The sequence below is a fragment of the Temnothorax americanus genome, unplaced genomic scaffold (genome assembly GCF_048541705.1).
Source record: "Temnothorax americanus isolate GAGA-0224 unplaced genomic scaffold, ASM4854170v1 Scaffold29, whole genome shotgun sequence".
In the NCBI taxonomy this organism is placed as follows: domain Eukaryota; kingdom Metazoa; phylum Arthropoda; class Insecta; order Hymenoptera; family Formicidae; genus Temnothorax; species Temnothorax americanus.
The window spans coordinates 1034671-1057045 of NW_027509432.1; the positions used below are offsets into that span (position 1 = coordinate 1034671).

The 22375-nt window shown below is 36.7% G+C and overlaps 1 protein-coding gene across 2 annotated transcripts in view; it reads left to right on the top strand.

Moving 5' to 3' along the window:
* Positions 1-22007, top strand: part of LOC143899958 (uncharacterized) — a 39721-nt gene extending 17714 nt beyond the window's left edge. For both annotated transcript variants that reach the window (XM_077410804.1, XM_077410802.1), the window contains exons 2-6: positions 1522-3343; positions 5473-6017; positions 7617-7936; positions 10945-11253; positions 19708-22007. In XM_077410804.1, the coding sequence (XP_077266930.1) occupies positions 3171-3343; positions 5473-6017; positions 7617-7936; positions 10945-11253; positions 19708-20175 (1815 nt within the window). In that variant the 5' untranslated portion in view covers positions 1522-3170 and the 3' untranslated portion in view covers positions 20176-22007. The remainder of the gene's footprint in view (positions 1-1521; positions 3344-5472; positions 6018-7616; positions 7937-10944; positions 11254-19707) is intronic.
* The last annotated feature ends 368 nt before the right edge of the window (positions 22008-22375 follow it).

The window sequence follows — 22375 nt, forward strand, 5'->3', positions numbered from 1 at the left end:
TCTCAATGTTTTTATTAAACATATGAAACATATATTAATTAATTACAGTACCGTTGCTACAGTAATTAAAAAATTATCAAACATTTATTTCTGTATGTATAACGGTAAATTTTCATGTAAATATACACGTTATTAAAAAATTGAATTACCGTATGCAAACATAAAATAAATTTATCCTTTGGCATAATAAATGTAAAAAAAACGCGTATTTTCTTTATTTATAAATACGCGTGTTAAATATTGAAAAGAGTGGGGTTTATGCACTAATCACTCGACAATTATAATCCATATATTCGAAATTTAAACGAAATATTTTAAAGGATAACATTTATCACGTAAGAAGAATTAATAATCTACTTTATGAATAATAGATAACAATAATTTTATTACTTTATAATTTTATATAATTACTAACTATACATATATAATTATTATTCTTGTATCAAAAATCTTAATTTTAACATTATTCTAAATTATTTATCGCAAATACCTTCTTTTCATATTTATTGTGAATAACGTTTTTATATTTCCATTCCTTTCTCTTTCTCTTTCTTTCTTTCTTTTTTTTCTCTAAAAATCTTTCATGCAATTTTTCTCATCTGCGAGTTTTATCATGTCATAAAGGGTATACATTTCCACGAAAGGTATACTGAAAATTGCTAGATATTCGCGTCTGATGCGCCAGCGAGATTATACACCTCAGTTTCGAGATCCAATACATCGTGCATGGGACTTCCATTTCTATCACTAGGGTGTTGCATCGACAAATATTTTATTCCGCTGAGACACGCGCATGTATACAAAGTATACGAGAAAGCTGTCATAACTGAATTTCCATTCTATTTGTAATAACTTTTGTTTGAATTTACTTGTGTCTTTTCATCTTTTTGTTTTACGATGCATAGCATTCGCTTTTAGAGAAATTGGAGACGCATACTTTTAGACATTAATATCTTTGAATCACTCTTGCTATTGATATTCCATTGTAAACATTTTTCTGAACAAGTCTGACTATCTATATACATTTTAATTAATTATAAATATATTTAATAAAAATATATTTCAAATATATTTTTATTAAATAATATAAAAGTTGTAAATTTTAAATTTTATTCGTGTATGCAAAAAATAAAACTTAATCTTATTTTCTTTACTTAACTTTAATTATTTTCGAGATAAAAATTTGCTTCCATAGGAATTAATGGGGCATTTAAACTGTCTATATATAGACATAATAAAACTTTCGTTTCGGGCAAATCACTTAATATACATATGCGCTACATAAAAATTGTCAAGATATCAGATGTTTTTCGATACTGAGACGTCCTACATAAATAGTATAGGATTTTATCATAATAGAGTTTTGATATTTTTCAAGAAAAGGACTTATGTAGATTCTTCGATGTATCCCACGTGGATTGCATTGAGGCGGACATGTAAAAAAAACATTTCACCCGAGCGTATCGGGTATAAGGACACGGCTCACGGCTCACGGCTCACGGTGAATAATTCCGTTCGCAGGTCCAGCTTGACTCGCGCAGAAGTGGGCCGGTCAGCCCCGAGGCTGTAGGCCAGTTCGTATTAAGTACTCGAGGACCAGGCGGAAGGAAATTTGTAAGAAAGAGACGGGCCGAAGGAGCGAGAGAGAAGAAAGTGGAATTTGCTAGAGAGAAGAAAAGAAAGCCGAAAAATATATATATTAATTGGCTCCAAACACCTTACGGTCAAAAACGAAAAAAAGACATCGTTCTAAAGATCGATCAACGTGTGCGGAGATAATTGCGTGACGATAATGAGACCGGTTTAGAGGTATCGCGTCGATACCGAGCGGAGATCGTGATTCAACAATGAAAAAACAAGGTTGAGAGATTCAACGAACGCAAAAGCGTCTGCGAATCAAGAGTGAAATGTTCCCGCCGGCTGTTTCTGAACGCGGAATTGCGAAGAGAGGTCCATGTAGAGGAGAATAACGGTTAGAAAATTAGACGCCGGTCTGCCTCGAGGCAACTTACATTTTCTACCAGGGACTAGACGTGCAGAAAATCGTGAGAGAGAGAGAGAGAGAAAGGAAGGGACTCTAACTTCGTCAAGAACAAAGTGAAGTCAAAGCCAAGAAAAACGTGGGGTCGAGCGAGAGTAATCAGCACGCGCCATTCTAATAGATATGATTATAAAAAGAGTCGATTTTTAAATATGATTCCACCATTACAAAAATGTCTCATTTATATGCCTGTTGCAAAATATGGAAAAAAAATTGTTTTTTTAAAATAATTTAAATGTTGTATTTCTATGTGTCAAAGAGAAATTTTACTTATAGTAATTTCAGAGATCAATTTCAAGAACGAGAAAGCTAAATTAATTAAATGTGTTTCTAAATCAATTTAACGTGTAGGGCATGAGAGTAGAACGCGCGCAATCGAGGAATAACATTGACGTAGAAACGAAGATGTTGATTCAAACAAGAATAGTATTACAGGAGAAATTATGCTCGTTTACTTAGGAGAAATTGACCACGCAGCATGCAATCGAAGAACTTGCTCTCACAGTGTGTGCAAACGAACAAATAATCTTAGAAATCACTCTCTCAATAAATAAATCTGAAAAAGAAAGATATGTGGTTGAAATTCTAACCAGAACCATTAATTCAATTAATTGACGTCACTCATACACGTAAAAAACTTATGTAGGTATATAGTAATTTTAAAGATAATTTCTATTTGAAGAAACGCTCATCGTAGAGTATTCGAAATCGATTTGACTGACGAAGGTCTAAAGGCAGCTAAGGCATACGCAAATAAATTGACAAAAAGAGACATCATTTCGATAGATTCGCCTTCGAATACATCGTGAAAACTATCAATTTGCGAGAGAATACGCGGAAGGTGGGACGCCGAGCCAAGGTTCGCGAAGACGCGTGGCTGATAGGTCAAAGATCGCATCGAGGACAGAGAGAAAGGACCGTGAAAGTTACGAAGCGGAGGTAGAAAAAAAGCCGAATTGAAAAGTGGATGGTGCGTCCCGGAGACGAAGAGACCGTCGTAAAGGTGATTCTCAAGTAGCATTTTAACCCCCGGGGTCCCGCGAAAGAAATAAATAAATAAAAAGTTCGGCGCCTACGTCGAAGGGAGATAAAAGCGTTAGGAAAGTAAGGCGGCGAAGTGGACGCGAAGATGAGCAGGCAAAGTGTACCACCCCCAGGCATCAATTCCTGCGAGAGGATCAGGCCGGAGCGACCCAGAAATACGATACAAAGGCTGGTATGGGGTCCCGGAACGCAGTTCCAGGTCGGTCATATCGGCATCCCGGAGGATGAGGGCTCGAATCCGCGGATGGCGTTAAGAAGGTACGTATAGACCATATCTTGCGGAAGTTATTAAATTGCTCAGATCTATTGAATCTTAGTGTTTCGAAGCAGAGATCCTCAAACCTTGACAAAATCGTATATGTTATTACTTGAAAAAGTGATAGTAGGTATTCGCGTAATCTTGTAAAAACTAGAAAGTAAAATTCGGTAGAAAGAAATTTATAGGAAATGAGCATATAAGTGCTATTAAAGCTTCAAAAATTTGTTTGTATAAAAATGGCATCGCAATAAGAAAACGGGTTTGAGAATTGCTGTGTTAAAGACTTGTCGCGTTTCTCTCAGTTTTAATTACACGTCTCCTGAATAAGAATATGTCTTTCAAAGATCTTTATGCGATACGCATATATTTTTACGTTCGCAGTGTCGTTATACGTTCTAGATGTGTCATCTTGTATAATGAACACGCACTGAACCTGCTAATTAAGAATAAATAACGCGCGCTGCGATTACAGTGCTGTACGGAGTACAGTGCTTTTATACATCATATTTACGAGAAGAATATATCGTAATAAAGGATTCCATGAGGCAATAATACGGTTTATAATTACATTTTGATTAACGTCGACGTGAGATCGTGACGCCCCGCTGTCTGCATGTAACTAGCGTCGAATTGCATTGTGCCTTTTCTCCCCCAACCAAGAATCAGAGATAATTACCATCATATCCGTCAGACAGAGAGTCGCGACGTGTAATAGGTTTATTTAATCCCGCTATACGCGTCACGCGCTAATGGAGCATCGAGAGGAGAATCAGCGTGACAATTAATTACGCAAAGACGATCGATCACAAATATAGCACGCACATAAAAACCATGATGCAAAAAGCAACGATGAGAATTACTCGAATAATAACAGAAATAGAGACGTAAGCGGCGCGATAAATCTGCTTAACGCCGTTTCCTAATAGCAGTAATTCACGCGGTAATAAATCGCCAGCGGAACTATTTGTCTACGAGGTGAGATAAATTAAACGCGATGCAATTTCTTAATAACGGCAATTCACCATTACCGATTGATCGCTGTGCTTGTGCGAGACTTAGCGGGCTAGATAATTAGTGCCGACAGTAGCCTTAATACGTTTCATTAATCCATAATCACGTGTGTATCGCACAATAAAATATTTATTACAATATTTATTAATCGTGATTAGGTGAAACTTTATCTACTTTCATCTAATAAAATTTATATAAGTTTGCTTCATGCGCATTATTCAATCGACTGCATCAAAGCGTTTTACAGTAATCTGCCTTTTTATAGTTTTTAAATAACGGTCGCTGTAATTTCAATTTAATACGTGAAGTACCGGGACTTATATTTTTATTTCCTGAATTTGCTCGGATTTTAATTCAATTGTATAATCGGATTATAGAAATATATTTTTTTTATATAATCTCGCCTTTCAGTTGCATCCCATTACAGTTCATAAAATAAAATATCAGATATACATAATAGGACATTAATCGCACGAGAGATTTATATATATTTCTGATTAAAGTTGAATTATATAGTCATTACAAATAATTAAAAATTCAAACTATAATCGTTAGTAAATTATTAGCGTACGTGCCGATATCATCCGATATTTCCACAAATCTCCTTTAGCAGCACCATCCATGTTACACAATTATAAATATGTATGCTTTTTATTGTGTTTCGAAAGCAAACCATTTTATAAGACATTTGACGACAATAATTTTTTATATTTTCATCACATTTGAAGCGATTGTGTATTTGCCTAATTCCGTATATTGCTTATCTAACATGAAAATTACGTCTAACATAAACAGCATAACACAATAATCAAAAGTTTAGCATTGAAAGCGCGATAAAAATACAATCCTTTAAGTGTAAAACCTCTCGTTGCTATAAATATCGTATATACAATATATTTTATGCCAATTATCGTGTCTTCGTTGTCATGAATAAACATTACTTTCGTATGTCTAGCTAGCAAATAAATGAAATTAATTAGTTCACGTTAACTTACAGTTAACGCTTGATTCATTTTACTTTCCTGACATTGTTCTAAAATGTTAACGAAATTCTACCGACGCGACACGCTATTATACCACAAACAGGATAACACGACAACTACATCCTTTCTTTCAGACTGCTAAGATTGTATGAGGGCAGACAGTATAGGGAAGCAGCCGGGTTCCTAATGAAGCTGCCGCATTACACCTTAAAGGCTGCATTGCCGGATATTCCGGTGGACCTGTTGATCGAAACTCTACCGCACAGCCTCACCTTGCTGGAGGCGCTCTATTCCCGATTGGTGGAACTAAACGTCAGCGACACGAAGATCCTGCGGATCGAGCAGGTCCTCTGGAGGATAGTGCACCTGATATCGACCAGTCAAGATCACTTCCGACCGCGAATCTGGTGTAAACTTCTCGTGTCATTGAACAAATTATCGCCCAACACAAAGAACACGCTGTTATCGAGGAAACGTACCCTAGAGAGAGCTGTAGAAGGACTCGGCAAGCACGGACTGGTGCCTTCCTCGCAGACGAATATCTCCGAGAATTCCGTTACACCGAATTTAGTACCATTGCCGATGGCACTGAAAGAGGAACTCGAGACACGAATGGAAGCGTACAAATTGGCGTTGCACAAGATCGAGAATTTCGGCAAACACGCTGGGACCAATAAAGGTACATCATTTCAATTGTCGTTAATAAAGCTCGCGTTAATGTTATCAAACATTATCGCTCAAACATTATCGCGCTGTGAATAGATAATAATAATGTTTCTATAAACTCGTAATTTTACATTTATATAGATGTTCAGACTATTGTCCAAAAGCTTCAAATTAAAGTTAAAATATTACGCAATTTTCGTGACGGTATGAATAATCTAACAGTCATAATCATAAATCATATCCAGTTTTATGCGACAACCGGCACATTAATCAATAACGATAAAGATAGATGGTAACCATGTATTCTTCAATTATATGTTTAATTATTCGAAAAATGAGTATTAATTATCGCTGGCAAGCAATTAGCAAAGCAATATTTTGCGATTACATATGCTGTTTTTTTTCCCGAAATTGCTTAAATTTCCATAATAAAATTTGGCATTGCAACCATCACGGCGATACATTGAAGCACATGATTATCATCGGCTGATGCGCAATGAGATTAGCGTGCATCGCTAACTCCATCGGAATAAAGTTGTGCGGTCGTTTCGTCGCGCTGCCTGTATATTTGGAGCTCCGCGGAACCGTAAAGCATTGGATTTTAACGGAGCCACGAGCGCCATATTACGTTTACAAATGCAAATGGACTAATGTCGGGCGCGTGTTAAGCCATTTACATTTACATAGGGGACTGCACACTTCTCTCATTCGTGGATAGCTTCCCACGACGCGCAATCTGAGAGACGCGTCATCACTGAGACGTTTTCGTATAGAGAAAGGTGCTAAAGATGAGAGAAGTGTGCATATGCGTAGAAAGATAAGCGACGCCGCATAAATATTAATAAATGTCTTATAGAGAAATGTTACTTTCACGGTATCATCCCGTGAAAATAAGTCCAAGATATCAGCAACTATTCCTTTTAATAGTCAACTTTTATATCCTTTTAAATCCTAGTTTTAAACATATATTTTTGCAACCGATTGATTCCTTTCTTTAACCATTATAGCTTTTAATTGCTTTGATAAAACTATTTTAATTATATTAAAGCTGTTTTTAATCAATTTCATGTTATTAGTAATCTCTAATCTCATCATGTAAATTTAATTTATAATTTAATTTAGCAACAATTTAATTATATGTTAAATGTTAAATGAAATTAATGTCTTTTACTAGGAGATAGAAATTATTTCACGGCTTTATCGATTAGATAAAGAAAGGAATATTCGCATATTAATGGGCATAGACTGTCGTCCGAACTATAACTTATTGGAGCGTGAACCTGTCGCAATTTGTACCTCGTGCGCGAGAGTGCGGATATGCCGCATAATTTAATTTTGTCTCATTATTTAAAGGAAAGTATGGCATATTTAGTTATGATGTCAGATATTCCGCGATTTCGCTGTTCATGCCGGATATCGGGCCGGCTATCTACGTAGCCCGAGGCACTGTAAAAAGACGACGGTGGATGCAGTAATAATCGCCTCGCGCCGTCATCGGTTCCGCTCTAATAATAAAAAATAATAATAACGACCGACGAGAAAAAAAGAGAGAGAGAGAGACAGCTATTAGAGATAGAGAGAGAAGCTCTGATCTTTTCTTACGCTTTTGTAGCGGATCAAGGTGTACAGGCGGCTTCGCATCAGCGGCAGCTTTCCCTGAAGTACAGCGAGATCCAGCAGCGGTTGATCGATAATCAAAGCCTGTTGAACACTTTGGAGAAAGCGGGCGGGCCGTGTAGCCTGGAGAATCTACTAGCGGAGCTGAAGCACCGGGTCGAGCAAGATAAGGAGGCGCTCCGGCAATGGACGGCCTTGAGGAAATCGACGTCCGGACCGACGAACGCGAAGAATCCGGCTCTCGCCGCCAGACTGTTGCAGTTTTCGCGGGGCTGCGCGCTCGCCCTACAGCTCATGAGCGAAGATAATCCGCAGGTAGGGATTATAAAAGCGTTTCCATCCGAACATTCCCAAAATGTAATCCTCGGAAACGCGCAAGAGAACATTCCTAATATCTTCCTTCCGCATTTTGTGAAAAAGATCAAATAAAAGTTGCGCTTAATTTTAGAGATTAACTTGGATAATAAAATGATATATTTGTAGGACAAATTCGACTTCTGATAGATAAAACCCACGAAACAATAATTCGCGGCGACCGTCTCAAGCGTAAAAAAAAGCGTGAAAGGGTTTAACACCAGAAACGGCGGACTACTAAGAACAATGGGTGCGTCGTATACGATCGCGGCGATTCATTTTTCGAGCTCCGTGAGAAGCCCGCATGGTCGGTCGTAACAATAAGAATGGCAAAGAATCTGCGCCGTCAGGCGCGAGAAAATGACCCCGAAACATACAACAACAACACGTGCGCAACTGCTACGATTCCCGCGAGATTGCGGCTTGCGACTCCGGCAGCTGACGCGTCCAATACGGAGCCACGGACGATGTCAAAGGCGCCATATGTAACCACTGTGGAATCCCATAAGAGCCCCTACGGCGGACCTAAATTACACGAGTTTATTCCTGTACCTGCTTACATTCGATTACTCCCGACTAAGCTGACAGTGGCATATGGCACCGTAAACGCGCAAGCAACTCAATATCAATCGTCGAAATAAATTGCACGCGAATTAACAAATAAACGAGGCGGGATTGTCAACCTGGATAGGGTGCAAATTAAAACAAATATGGCAACGTACGTGAGATCTGTTTTTAAACACAGCAAGTTTAAACTCGAGCGAGCAGAAACTGTGCGAGCATAAATTATTTCCATCGATGGATATAGCACATATATAAGCACATATAGCACGTATTTGATACGCAAATGTTATCGCTCCGAAACTTGAGTCGGAATAAAATATTATATTATACGGCCTACGCATGCGCTCGCACATGCGTTTCGTTAATAATAACGTACGTAACCTGCCCATTATTGCGAATCAAATAAAAGTTATATTTTTTAATCGATGAGTGCAAAAAATGAGCGCGCGCTATGGGCAATGCGATTTATTGCAAATTCCATAACTCGCATGTTCTCTTTCTATAATTTACGATTGAGGACGCGATTACGGAGTTTCGAGTAATATTTTCTCGTCGAATTTATCGCAAAGTCAATATACAACATTCATCATGAGAGAAATGTTTTCGAGCGCGCGCGTGCGCGACGTATTAATAGTACGCGAAGCGTTAATACGGGCGTTATGATTAATATCGCGCATATATTATATATTAGTGCCAAGTCATAAATTATCGCCGTTGGGAACGACGACGCACACGTGATAAATATTTCACGCGTCCGGCGTTCGGCGTCCGGCTGCCTGCCGCGTCCGTTGCGTCGCCGCGCGGAGCTTCGCGGCGCAATAAAGATTGCAAATTGAATCTCGCGTCGTTGCTATAGCTGATACGCCCACAGGGTTTTCAGCGGCGTTTTGAAAAAACCTCGGAAAAAACCGCAAAACACAACATCCCGATCGCGACCATTGCGATTTACGTGACGCGTCGCGGCGTAACGGGTCCGCCTATACGGGAATAGCAATCTCTCTATATTTCGCCGGGCAATACGAACGGCGAAATTAGTTTGCACTTTGTCTTCCCTCTTTTTGAGTGAGACAAGAATGGAAGGACGACGCTTTGATGACGAAAATAATCACGTACAGCTCGGTCGAGGACGATATAGGCCTGGACACACGAATCGACGGAAGACGTAAGACGTAAATCGTAAGGAAATTCACTAATCAGTTTAAGAGGAAAGAAGAGGGGAATAGTCGACTCTGATTGGTGGATTTCCTTACAATTTACGTCTTACGTCTTCCATCGATTCGTGTGTGAAGGCCCTATGCCTTATTCGATGAAACGCGGCATGTAAAATGTTTCCAGCGAAACGCACAACGTTCACCCTTTCACGAAATTTAGCGAGATATTTCGGTTAAAAATGCGGCGAATCCTGCTATCGTCAGGTGTTTAAACGGATTCTCGATAATGAATGCGCACGGCGCGGCGGTGCTGTCACGATTGCATTACTATCTCGTCAAATTGGAAACAAAAATACGCGAATAATTATCTTATTTACTCTCATTTGCGGACGGTAATAATAGGGAGTTGTAAAAAGAGTGGAAAGTGGCACCTAGATTGTTATATAACAGAATTGAATTGGAAAATCGGTCACGGCATGCCAAAACGCGTTAATTGCTTTCCATTGAGTGCATTTTAATTGGAAGCTCAGAGTCGACTGCAAATCCCAATCGAAAACGAGTGGATCAAAGAGTGGTTGCTATACGATTAGTATAAGTTTCTCCATAGTACATCCACTCGATTGCTTTAGTATGATAATAGTATTCTAGTCGTTCACGCGATAATGTGACGTAATTTGCAAAACGTTATCTTTTTCAATGTTTTTTTATCAATTCAAAATATAATAAAAGATTGATTGACAAATAAATAATATCAGCTAAACAATTTTTGTTTCATTTGTCATAAGCAAGATAAATTCTATATAACATTTTTTCGCAGTTATCTCGGCCTATTTCAATATTCGCTAATTTTCAAGTTCCCTGATTTTCTTTTTACTTTCCATGCCCACAGAAACACTGCTTAAGCATATATAATAATTTAAAAGATAAGAAAGTTCTTCAAAGTTTTACGAATTATAATATAAAACCAATGCAAAATTTAAAATTACAACGGATCCATCAAGTTAATATTTTAAAGATAAAAAGAAAAAGAATATGCTAAAAAATTAATTTATCTCTAGTCAATCTCTAGATGAGTATCTCTAGTCAATAGAGATACTCGTTGCAAAGGAAACAAATATTCAAATATAAAAATAAATATTCAAAAAATGAATATTCAAAAATGTATAAAACTCTCTGCAGACGAAAAGACAATGTTTTATAACCAAGCACTTGTGCGTCTAAAGCCTGTGCTATATCACGAGTTCTCCCGTGCAGGTTTTCCATTTGGACGAAAATCTCGGCGATGACTACGAGGAGGAGTCCAGCAGCGCTGGCTACCACACGGACGAGAGTTGTAGCCCGACTCCGGAGCCGGTTGTAACGAGTAGTAACTGCGAGGTACTCGGCGTGGAGGAAAATTGCTCGGATTTAACCTCGACGAGTATCACAGTGGAACAGCTCGCCGAGAAGTACGGCGCACTCTACGCCCAGGCCAACTTGCATACCCTGGATGCCCTGGACGCCCTGGAGTCCCTCAAGAACGCTCCTGATTTAAAAGCGAAGATTCTCTACTCGGTGGTGGTGGTGAGTCTCATTTTAAGTCGAGTAATTGTAAATGGAACCAAAAGGTGCTCCTCTTTTCGCTAAAAACTGCAATATTACTTGTCAACTGAATAACTACTTTTTAATCGTACTTGAAATCTTATGGTCCTATTTCTTTTGAATAATATTCTAACTTTAATATTAACAAAAAATAAAATATATCAATATAAATCAAATATTTAATCAAAAATATTTTAAGTAAAAGATAAATTTAAATTATATGATAAATTAATCAGCGATGTTCGACATATAGTATTATACATAAATCGCAAAATGAGAAGTCATACTAGACCAGCGAAAATCCTACTTTTTCTCGTCGATCAATTTAACGTGACTTTCGTCATATGAAAGTGGGGCCGACAAAGGGCGCAACGATGCGGCCGCGAATTATTATATGAATAGCACTCGATCATCCGCAGAAACGTGTACGAATTAGCTACGTGCAGGCACGAAATTGTACGTATATTCACCGGTTGCACAATACGTCACTGTCCCGTTTCGCGCCTGTATTAATAAAATACGAATAAAAAGTTTTCCAGTAAATATACTTAATATTGTAGTCTAGTTTAGGCTAATACAAATGGCCCTCGAATAACAACGGTATTTGAATTGCACGGGGTCTCGAATAGCATGGTAAAAAATTGACAACTCTTGAATAACACGGTCCTTGAGTTACACAAAGTTGGAATAACACGTTCACTCAATAAAAAAAATATACCCACATACGTAGATGCGGGGATAGAGGTTGTTGTTTTTTAAAAGTTTTTTAAAATAATTTTTTGGAACTGCCCTATTGTGTATGTATCTGGAATCTGGAATTGCGTAATTTTCAATAACACAGAACCAATTAATCGAAGACTACCTGTATCTGTTTGATTTCGTTAATACACGATCATATATGAATAATTAATCAATTAATTAAATTTGTAGGAATCACGCTACGTAAAAGAAATTTCCTCATTTTGATTGCAATCTAATTAACATTTTGGCAAACACGTGTTTACGCTAATAAATTACGCTAATAAAAATGCGATAACAATCGTAACATACCTAAGTTTTCAATAGGCCTGTTCGTTTTAGCTGAACTTTTTGCACGGTTCATCTTTTCTCTTTTTCTCTCCAACGTGAAAAGAAACGTTAGGTATATTGCAATCAAAATAAGCAAATTTTTTTTACGTAGCGTGATTCCTACAAACAACTCTAATGATCCGTTATATATAATTTTTTTTTTTTTATTACTACAAACATACGATATAGGAAGCTATTTCGATTCCTCTGTTCCTATAAACGTACAATTAATTATTCCAGCATATTGCTTCACACGTAAATCAAATAAACAAATTTCAATTATTTCGTAATGTAATAAAAGATCCTTTCGTTTAAATCAATAGATGTAATTTAATTCTCGGAAAAATATTATAATGTTCACCGTTTATTTTAGAAAAATAAACTATAAAGTTACTTGTTTAACGTACACTGTAAACTTTGCATCCTCATATACCGGTTTTATAATGCAATTGCATATTGAAGCGTGTGTGCGAATCTCGTTTGTATAATAAATGAGAAATAAATTCGAGAGACAATGATATGCGATAAAAATCCACGAAAGTCATCTAAAAAATGAGCTATTAGTGTAATGCATACATAATTAAGCTGATACACATGTGCACACAAACCTAGATTAGCTTACAAGAATTGTATATATGTATACGTTGTCAAGAGCAAACGCAGTTCATGTCAAAGGTTTTAGAACATGCAGCGAGATATTGGATTACACCCCAACTCACAGCGAAATCTGTTACACCGTAATTACATCGAGTGAGAGATTAAGCTATTTAATGTATATCCCGAAAAATGTTTCTCATATGCGTAACATAATTGTGTTTCATACAAATCTTTTTTAATATATTACACGTGCATGCGTCGATGCGTTAATTTTGATAATTTAAAAACTCATCTGCATTAATTGAATTACGTAATCGAGCTGACCTGAATATTTTTATTCAAAAGCAGATATTGAAAATTGGATAAAATTTTTCAACTTTTTTAATCACACCAGCAGTGTATTGCTCCTTTCAGATTCTGTTACTCCAAATATAAACACGTTTCTAAAAATAAAGTCGCATTAGTATCGCGTGTCAACAAGGATGATCGTACTATGAACTATCGTATAAGCTCGCCAAGCTCATTTTCGCGTGACATTGCATCACGAGTATCACGACATTGACTGTTACTTCGCAAATCGCTATGGAAACTGAATGTCGTGCTGTCGCGACATTGAAAGCTAACGACATCGCATCAGCTTGATCATTTATCACTAGTAATATGCAATAGGACATAACATATGCCTCTAAAAAATATGTTGACAAAATTAAGATTTAGACTTTCCCATTGCTGCAAATCCAAGTGTATTATTTTTTACTGAAACTCTTTTTACATATTTCTTGTGTGTTAAATTACGTCATTTTTCATATTTAATCGAATTAAATTAAAAGTTAATACGTTCAATCGTGTTAAATGACAATTTAAAATGGCAAGGAATGTGTAAGAAGAATTTCAACTAAAATAATACACTTGGATTTACAGTGATGTGCGTATGTAAAAGAGTAGAGTTTGATGCTTTCGATATACCGCACGTGGGATACATCTCAATCAGACGCGACGAAGCGGATAAATCGCAAACCTTTCACGCGCGTCCACGATCAATTTCAATGTTCCGCCAGCATCGAAAAAGTCGCGGTTGTGTGTCATGAGGAAGACAAGAGAGTCGACGAAATCTAATGGGAACGCACACACTCGGCCGAGAGTGTTGCGGTATGTCGACAAACACTTGTTCTCCACTTGCACTCTCACGTCAGATAACATGAAAGCCGGGTGCCAACGAGGACACCGACGCCTGCACTCCGTGTGCAAGTGCGCGCTCCGTGTTTACACGTGATGTAATCACGCTTTAAAGGCTACGCCATACCGGATCTACTAGCGTGTTTCCTTTTCGTTGAGAATATTCCACGAGTAATATGTATGTTATCTTCCCCCCTCTCTACCCCCCTGGCAACAACTCAACGGAAAGTTGTCGTTTTCCACAACGTTTAAATATTAAATTTCGATAGACAAGTTTATAATATCAAACTTTTTTTAATTAAAGTTTGCGCAAAGTCAAGCAGATAATGAGATCCTGCTTATCTACCCCTGAAATTTAATTTACAGAAGCTCCTCTATTTTCAGTTGCTCGCAATTCAGACTGTTGATGCTTCGCTTGCTCTGACGAAGAGAAATCGCCCTCTTTCTCTTTTTCTCTATCAAACTGATCAAGACTAATTATGTGCGAAAGAATAGAAACGTGAAGTGCGTATAAAATATGATTCTGCGCATTTTTTAAAGTAGAGAATACACAAAGAAAAAAAAATTTGTTCAATTTCAGGTCATGACGAGTGCGATTTAAAAGAGTGAGAATACAGGGCGCACGATAGAATCAATAGAATAGCGACGCGCAATATTACATCTAAAAATCTATATTATAAATCTTCGGATCTCACACTGTGTAAAGAAGTGATACATTTCTTTTATCTGCTACTTTAAACCGGTATTTACAAAGTAAATTCTTCATTGTAGATGAAGCGTAAAGCGACCCATTTCGCGTCCGCGCCGTGTCGTCTCGTTGATCCAAATAATTTCATTATAGCGGAAAACTCCATTTTATGATCAACGGAGTCTTCGAGCAAAAAATTACCGGCCTTTCGTACGACATACTCTTTAAAATTTTAAAAGCGGCTATTACATTACAAATACGTACAAAATTTAAATTAATTACTCAAAGGGGTGTACGCGATTATTAATATTAATTCTTGATGTTTTTTAATTAAACGAATTTTTCTTGCGTTAATAACTGTACTTTATATTAATACAGACTGTATTTTATTATTGCGTAATGAAAGTAATTGCAGTATAAACGGGAAAAAGTCGGTGTGCCTTCGCGAAATATTAATCCGCATAAAAACCGATAAAAACACAAAACTCTTAATTAGCAGCAGAATGCAAAGTGCAAACGGAGTGTGCTTTAAAATTGCGCGTGTTTTCGGAGGAAATTCTATTATTTAAAACAAAAAGGGTGTTTTGCAAAACAGTAGATACGAACTCCATTTCCAGCGTATTGGCTTTTAATATTTCTCTTTATTCGTATAAGTGGAAAGTGAAACGCAATGGGGGGAAAAAAAGGATAGCCGTGAACGAGAGTGCGAGAGATAACTTTTTATACGCGGGAGTTAATCTTAAAATGAATTTCGAGCAGAGGATCGACAGTTGTTGTACATATAAGTATGCTGCAAGATTATTTTTACTACCACCACGCACCTGTCTCCCGCCCGATCGATGGACCATTAACGTCAAAGCCGCCGGGGAGGAAAAGAGCGAAGAGATGATGATCGGGTGGTGCGAAAGAGGGGAGCCGAAAGGGAAGCACACTTTTGCGATAGAGCATACTCGGTAAGCGACGGAGAAAAAGAGAGAGACGCCTAGTCCGTCAGCCTGAGGCTATTAGGTACTTTGCATATTTACACGGATACATACAGGTGCCTTTCACACGGATATCTGAGAAATCGATGAACTAAAATAAATATCCACGAAGAAAGCGACACACACGCGCTAACACGGACTATGCCTCCTCGATACCTCACGCGCGCGCGTTTATGTCACCTTGTAGAATGGACTGCTGTCACATGGTCGATAACCCGACGATTCGCAAAATACATATTTTCCCCGAGAAGTGTCACCGCGTGTGATTTCGACGACGATATCAGGAACTGGTGGCCAAGCCACGAATCCAACACGCGTCGTTTTCAGACAAGCAACTGGCAACCAATTCCATTGTGAATATACAGTGGGATTTCAATCGACGATACGATTTATACTAATTATAAGCCTGAAATAGCTTAATGTATATGTATGAACTTTTTCGCTACGCTCTCATGCGAATATCCCCAAGACAGGATAAAGCATTGAAGGACGAACAAAATATTGGCAGCCACTGATCGACATTTCAAAGACCCGAAATCCAGTAAAATGTCCTTTAAAGAAAGCTTCTTCGCCGCTTACTGTCGTATCAAATAAAGTACGAAAGGCAACCACTTTCTTAAATAATGCAGACGAGATATCTAACTTGCTTTTCCGCCGGTATTTCCGTCGCTATCTCGTTTCGCGCACAGATTTTCCGGTAAAATAAGCACGGCGGAGGCACTTCCTCACTACTATTTGCTTCGTGCATTTTTATTTTCTTTTACGAGGAAGCTTTCATCCTCATATGTATCTTGAATGTGTTTGTAGATAGAACGCGGCGACCGTAAAGGTGTGTCAGTGCTGATAAGTCATGATACTTTCTTATAAAACAAGATTAGTTACAATATCAGCTGTGTTAATTTGTATAAGATATCGACTTGAAATTGTCCACGGATAAACGTTTAAATCATTTTAAGTTAATACTAATTAATTTATCTATGGTAACTTTTGCTGATATCAATATCAAGAATCTTGAAAGTATATTAAACTCTGTATGCGCGAGAGTTAATATTAAAATGAATTTCGAATAGGGGATATTCCTCCTATATGTATAAACGATATTTCATATGTATAAGTATTCTACACTATTACAAGATCAAGAGATGCAGTCTCGCGCCAAGTATATTTTTCAGATTCATCTTTTCATGAGCGTTATTTTTATTATCACCATTGACTCAAACCTACAAGATTAATCAGCAAAATCCTTTTCTTCAACCAAACTGACTGCCAGTTTGGTTGAAGAAAAGGATTTTGCTGATTTATTACTCACTGGCGAAGAAAAAGTATCCTATCTGTTTTAATACACATTACGAGATTAACTTAGAATTGATAGAAATGTTGAGACATAAGAAATAATTTATGAATATAAATAATTTCTTTAACGATAAATTACTTTTTCGATTACAGACAAATACCGACATGTGTTTGAAAAAAATATTTTTCATGTCGTTTCACATAATAATCATTTTGTAGAAAATTTAAGATCCTATAAATGCTGACGATTTAATGATATAACTAGAAACAAAGTTTAATATTATATAATAACGATAATGTCAAAAATTGCGTGTATATTTGTTAACTATACAGTTTAATTGTTTTAAGTTTTCTCAACGTTCAATGTATCAAGTAATCGAATTCTGCAAAATACAACCAACTGATATTCAAAATATTATTTGCGTTGCTTTCTTCATGCAATTGCGAATGTGATAGAGCAAGGTATATCTATATACAGCTGACAGCCTATCGCCTCGCGGCTAATATGTTGCATAGCGGAAAGATAGCTTTCACACACGAATACGCGAAAAGCATATGCGATAAAATAGATATTGTAAGGCGTTTTTTTTTCTATTGGAGACGTTTTTTCGCTCTTTCTTACACACCCACGCCCACTGTACAGAGTGTCCCAGAAATACTACTCCTCTCGACTGTAAATGAGATGAGAGAATTTGTTAGAGAGATAATCGTCTGATAGTCGTTAGAGACTGCAATTCCTCACGTCGCTGCTTACACAAATAACACAGCTCTAGCAACCGATTACAATTCAATTTAATGCTGCGGTATGGACTGAAGCCCCACGCTACATTCAGCCGGCCGTCACGCAGAGCAGTCAAAGTCTAACTTTAAGTTCTAACTCAATCTCGTGCTCTCTAACTTTCGGCATTCTTGATGTTAATATTTAATATCGACCAAAAGTTATCATAAATAACAATAATTTGAATCACCTTCATGATAATTGACAATTGATATCATTTTCAAAGTTTTTATAATAATACGTATTTATAGCTCTCGATTTATATTAAATTGGATAAAATAATTGCGAACCTAAAATATAAATCTTTTTGAAATAAATTACCGATGATATTATATAATATTTCTACATTATCGATTCAAATGTAATGAAATATTAGGGCATGATTTAATCAGGATATTGTTACAAGTTCCGTTACGTTGTAATTTTAATGTTTTAATCAGAAGCATGTTTGCGTCAAAAGTTTTTAAAGTCGAGGTTTTCAAACTCCTCGTGAATCAACTCCGACAATATCGATTTCTTTTAAGCAATAGAGAATACTGAGTTACACAAACGAATGGAGAAGTTAGACCGCATTGTGCTCCTAGTAACATACCAATTAAAGTCTGGCTAGTTTCTCTTCAAATATTCATCTTGCAAGTAAAAAATGCACGAGTTGTAATATATAGCAAACGCGAACGTTTGTATGCCTGTAACGGTACCGGATAAACAGTTAGCCGTTTAAAACGAGCCGTTGTTAAAAGCGGTAATTCATCAACAATGCTCGTAAATTATCACTGTAAACCCGATGGCGAAGAGAATTCTTTCGTGTCACGTGATTCTACGGAATGTCGTCGCAATTACGCGATAACCGGAAAAACGTAGAAGAAACACGCTCGCGTGCCATCAAATTAAAGCAACCGGTATTTTTATAATAATAAACTTCAACGCTGCTCCGATTTTCACAGATTATACGATCGACATATACTCCATAATGAGTACGACAGCGGTAAAATGTGTTAGTAACAATTTTTAATAAAGTACAAAAATTGCTACCAACGATTCGAGCAATTTGAATATAAATATGTTAAAAATTTTGCACATAACATCAATTTTCGGACAATAATATCTCGTAAATGCAGAGAAATTAAAAGAAATTGTCATCGTGTTTGAAATTACGTGTTTTAAATATGTGAACGAGTATGATTATTGCGATTATTTAGCACAAGCAAAGATTAATAACTCAGAATAGAACTCGACTTTTAGTTAATACTTCTCAACATTTTAGGTTTTGCGACATTGTTGCCACATTTTTAAAATATGGTAAAGGATAAAAAGTTGTTATAAATCTTGTGAAAATTATCAAGCATCTAATAAAAGTATAATTATGATTTACTCGATAAGATATAGAAGATACAGTTTTTAATGATATCCACAACTTTGCAAAGTAATGTCTATCAAATATAGTTTTATTAATTCGATATCATAAGTATCATAAAATTTTTGCATAAAGAAATTATTTAATCGTTTGCACAACGATCTCAACGTGGAACGTATATATTATGTCGACGTTAATCATGAATCAGCGGACGTGTTCTAAAACCTGCTGCAACTCTAATCTCTACCTAACATCCGTTCATGATAATCGTGCTGCATATTGAAAGGGTCGCACACAAAACGAGCTCAACTCCTTCCGCATTCTGCTCTATTCATCTTAAATATCTTAATAAACCACAGAAGAGATTTGCACAGTGTCTCGTCGAGAAGACGCGCGTAATTTACACGCGCAATTATCTAGCGACATGCATATTTTAGAACGGAATTAAAGGGCTTACCAATTGCGGCGTCCGTTAACCGGCATGTCTTGACCTTTGCAGCTCTCGTGGCGTCTAGCCGGCATGGTCCAGACGTCGAGGCGCCTGGAAGCCTTGAAAATCCTGAACGGCGCGACCGCGGCCCAGACGGCGGCGGCGACTCCGGAGCTCGATGAATGCATAAAGCGACAGCTGGCCACTTCCGGGGCGCAAACCGGTTCCCGCGAGGTCGCCGAGCAGGTGGTCAACCAGTTGGAGAGGACACTGTACGACTTTCCGTGTCTGCGTGGCTGCGCCGAGGTCAAGAATTACGCCACCGCGTGCTCCACTTTGGCCTGGGCGTGCCTGACACGTTCCACGCCGTTGGTGCTCGATGCGGCGCAAAGTCTGGAGTTCCGCCGAGAGATACACGTGAGGCATCACGCCTCGCCGAATCCGCACGGAACCAGGATCAGGTCGGTCCTGTGGCCGGGACTTAGGGAAGGTTGTCAAGGTCCCTGCCTTCACAGAGCCGTCGTGCTAACTTGTTAAAGTACTGCGACTTTTCTATAAAAAAAAAAGAAAAGAAATTCATGCAGAATTGTCTTTCAAAAATATATTCATGATACAAAAACATTTTTCACATACATGAAATTTTTTAAGTGCAGGTAGTCTCCACACTGTAGAAATCAGCCCCAGGTAAATGAAACTGTACAATAATTTTCTAATGATTTAATTAAATATATAAATTAATAATGAAATAATATACTCATATATTTAATAATCGCAGGACAATTTATCTCCGTTTCAAATATCTATTTTAATATATTTTGAAGAAAAGTCTCAATAAAACTTATGCAGATTTACATAACACATAATTATAGCATGACACAAATAATTCAGATTTGTGCAATTATCAATTTACAATTTACAGACGTATAACCGTCTCTCTGTAGTGTTTTCAGAAGTGCAATTTGACAACAAAAAAAGAGAGATGTACGTAGGTCGAACTCGCTAATTGAATGTACGATGAAAGGCAGAGACAATAACGCGTAGGATGCTGCACCGCAGCATGCTCCAATTTCATTCGCGCTTATGATATGCATTCTACACCGTTGACACTTGACGTCGCAACCGGACCTTAAATTTCAGAAACGTATCTCGGGCGTGCTGCTCGCGGTTCCGCTAACCGCGGAATTAAGAATTCAAAGTAGTATGATAATGGTATGTTGCGGTGCATCGGTCAACAATTTTTATTTACACAAGTCTTATCTATGGCTGCGGTCCACTTGATGCTAGAAATGTTTTGGAGCGTTCTTCTTCTCCTTCTTTCTTCATTGAAAGAAAAGAGAAGAGGAATGCTTCGAAGCATTTGTAGCGTCAAATGGACCGCAGCCTATATCACATTATCGTAAAGAAGAAAAATGAAGATTGACATTGAACGTATCAATCGATACGTTTGATCCAAAAAAAGATGACGAATAAAAAACAATTACGTAATATACCATATCATAAAATAAATGAATAAGAAATATTCATAAAAATATAAAAAAATGTGCATGTTTGTCATATTTAATAAAAGATTAACTCAAAAATGAATTAGTTATTATTTTCTCGTGAATGATATTATGTATCTTCATATTATAAAACACTTACGTTTCTCCGATAAATGCGGTACCTGGGGTAAAAGACTTTCTTTTCGATTTAACAACTGGCGTTTTAAGAAAAGAAATTCTTTAATTTGACTACTTATTTCTCGAAACTTGAATAGATTTCACAGATATACCTATTTGTTATAATCAAAATACGATTATAGAATGTAAGAATATAATAACGATAAGAAATAAATGGACTATTAAATATTGTATAACGCTAAGAAATATTAATATATATTTTTTATCTATTTCTAACAAGCTCTAAGGGACTTTTTAATGCTCAAATGTATGAAATTTATATTAAATTATACTATTATATTTCGATATAATATCGTCGACATAATATCTTAATAATCAATAAGCTCTATTTTATAATTATAACAAAGCTTATATACTGTGTATTATTTTGGTCGCTACAAGTTTATATTAAAATCATGTACATTAACAATAAAAATGTTAATAAAAATGTTTAGCGAAACGTTTATCACGACGTTTATTAAAATATATCTCAAAATAATTGTATAGGACCTTTCCAATCAGAACAGAGAGGAAAGGGCGATATTAATTACGAAGATTGATCAAGGCGGAAATTCTGACGAGTCAAATTTAAGCATAATTGGCGCAATTTCGTCTAAAGAGGAAGTCTTAATATACATACACCACCGAAATATACCATAGATATGACTGAGACGAGAATTATGTGCATTAAGAATTTAGCTGTTCCAATTTCGTTCGACATTAATATATCTATATCGTCAAACGATTTTTACGTTCTTATCGATAAAATTAACCATGTAAATATATTATAGTAAATTATAATTTTTAATTCGATGTGTCTTCACATTATAATTATCAATCATATAAACTAACATTTCTAACATATAATTTCAGATGTTAACTCAAAACACATCCATTACATTCTTTTAAAAAATAAAACAATTTTTTTTCACAAAACAATAATCTCTTATATCTAATAAATAACCATGTTATATGTCCAATTAGGCGATTTTAAAATAAGAATGACGATTAAGATTTCAAGCGAATAAACGTCATTCAAATATGTGAGTTATAAAACGTGATTAACAATTTGCAACGCC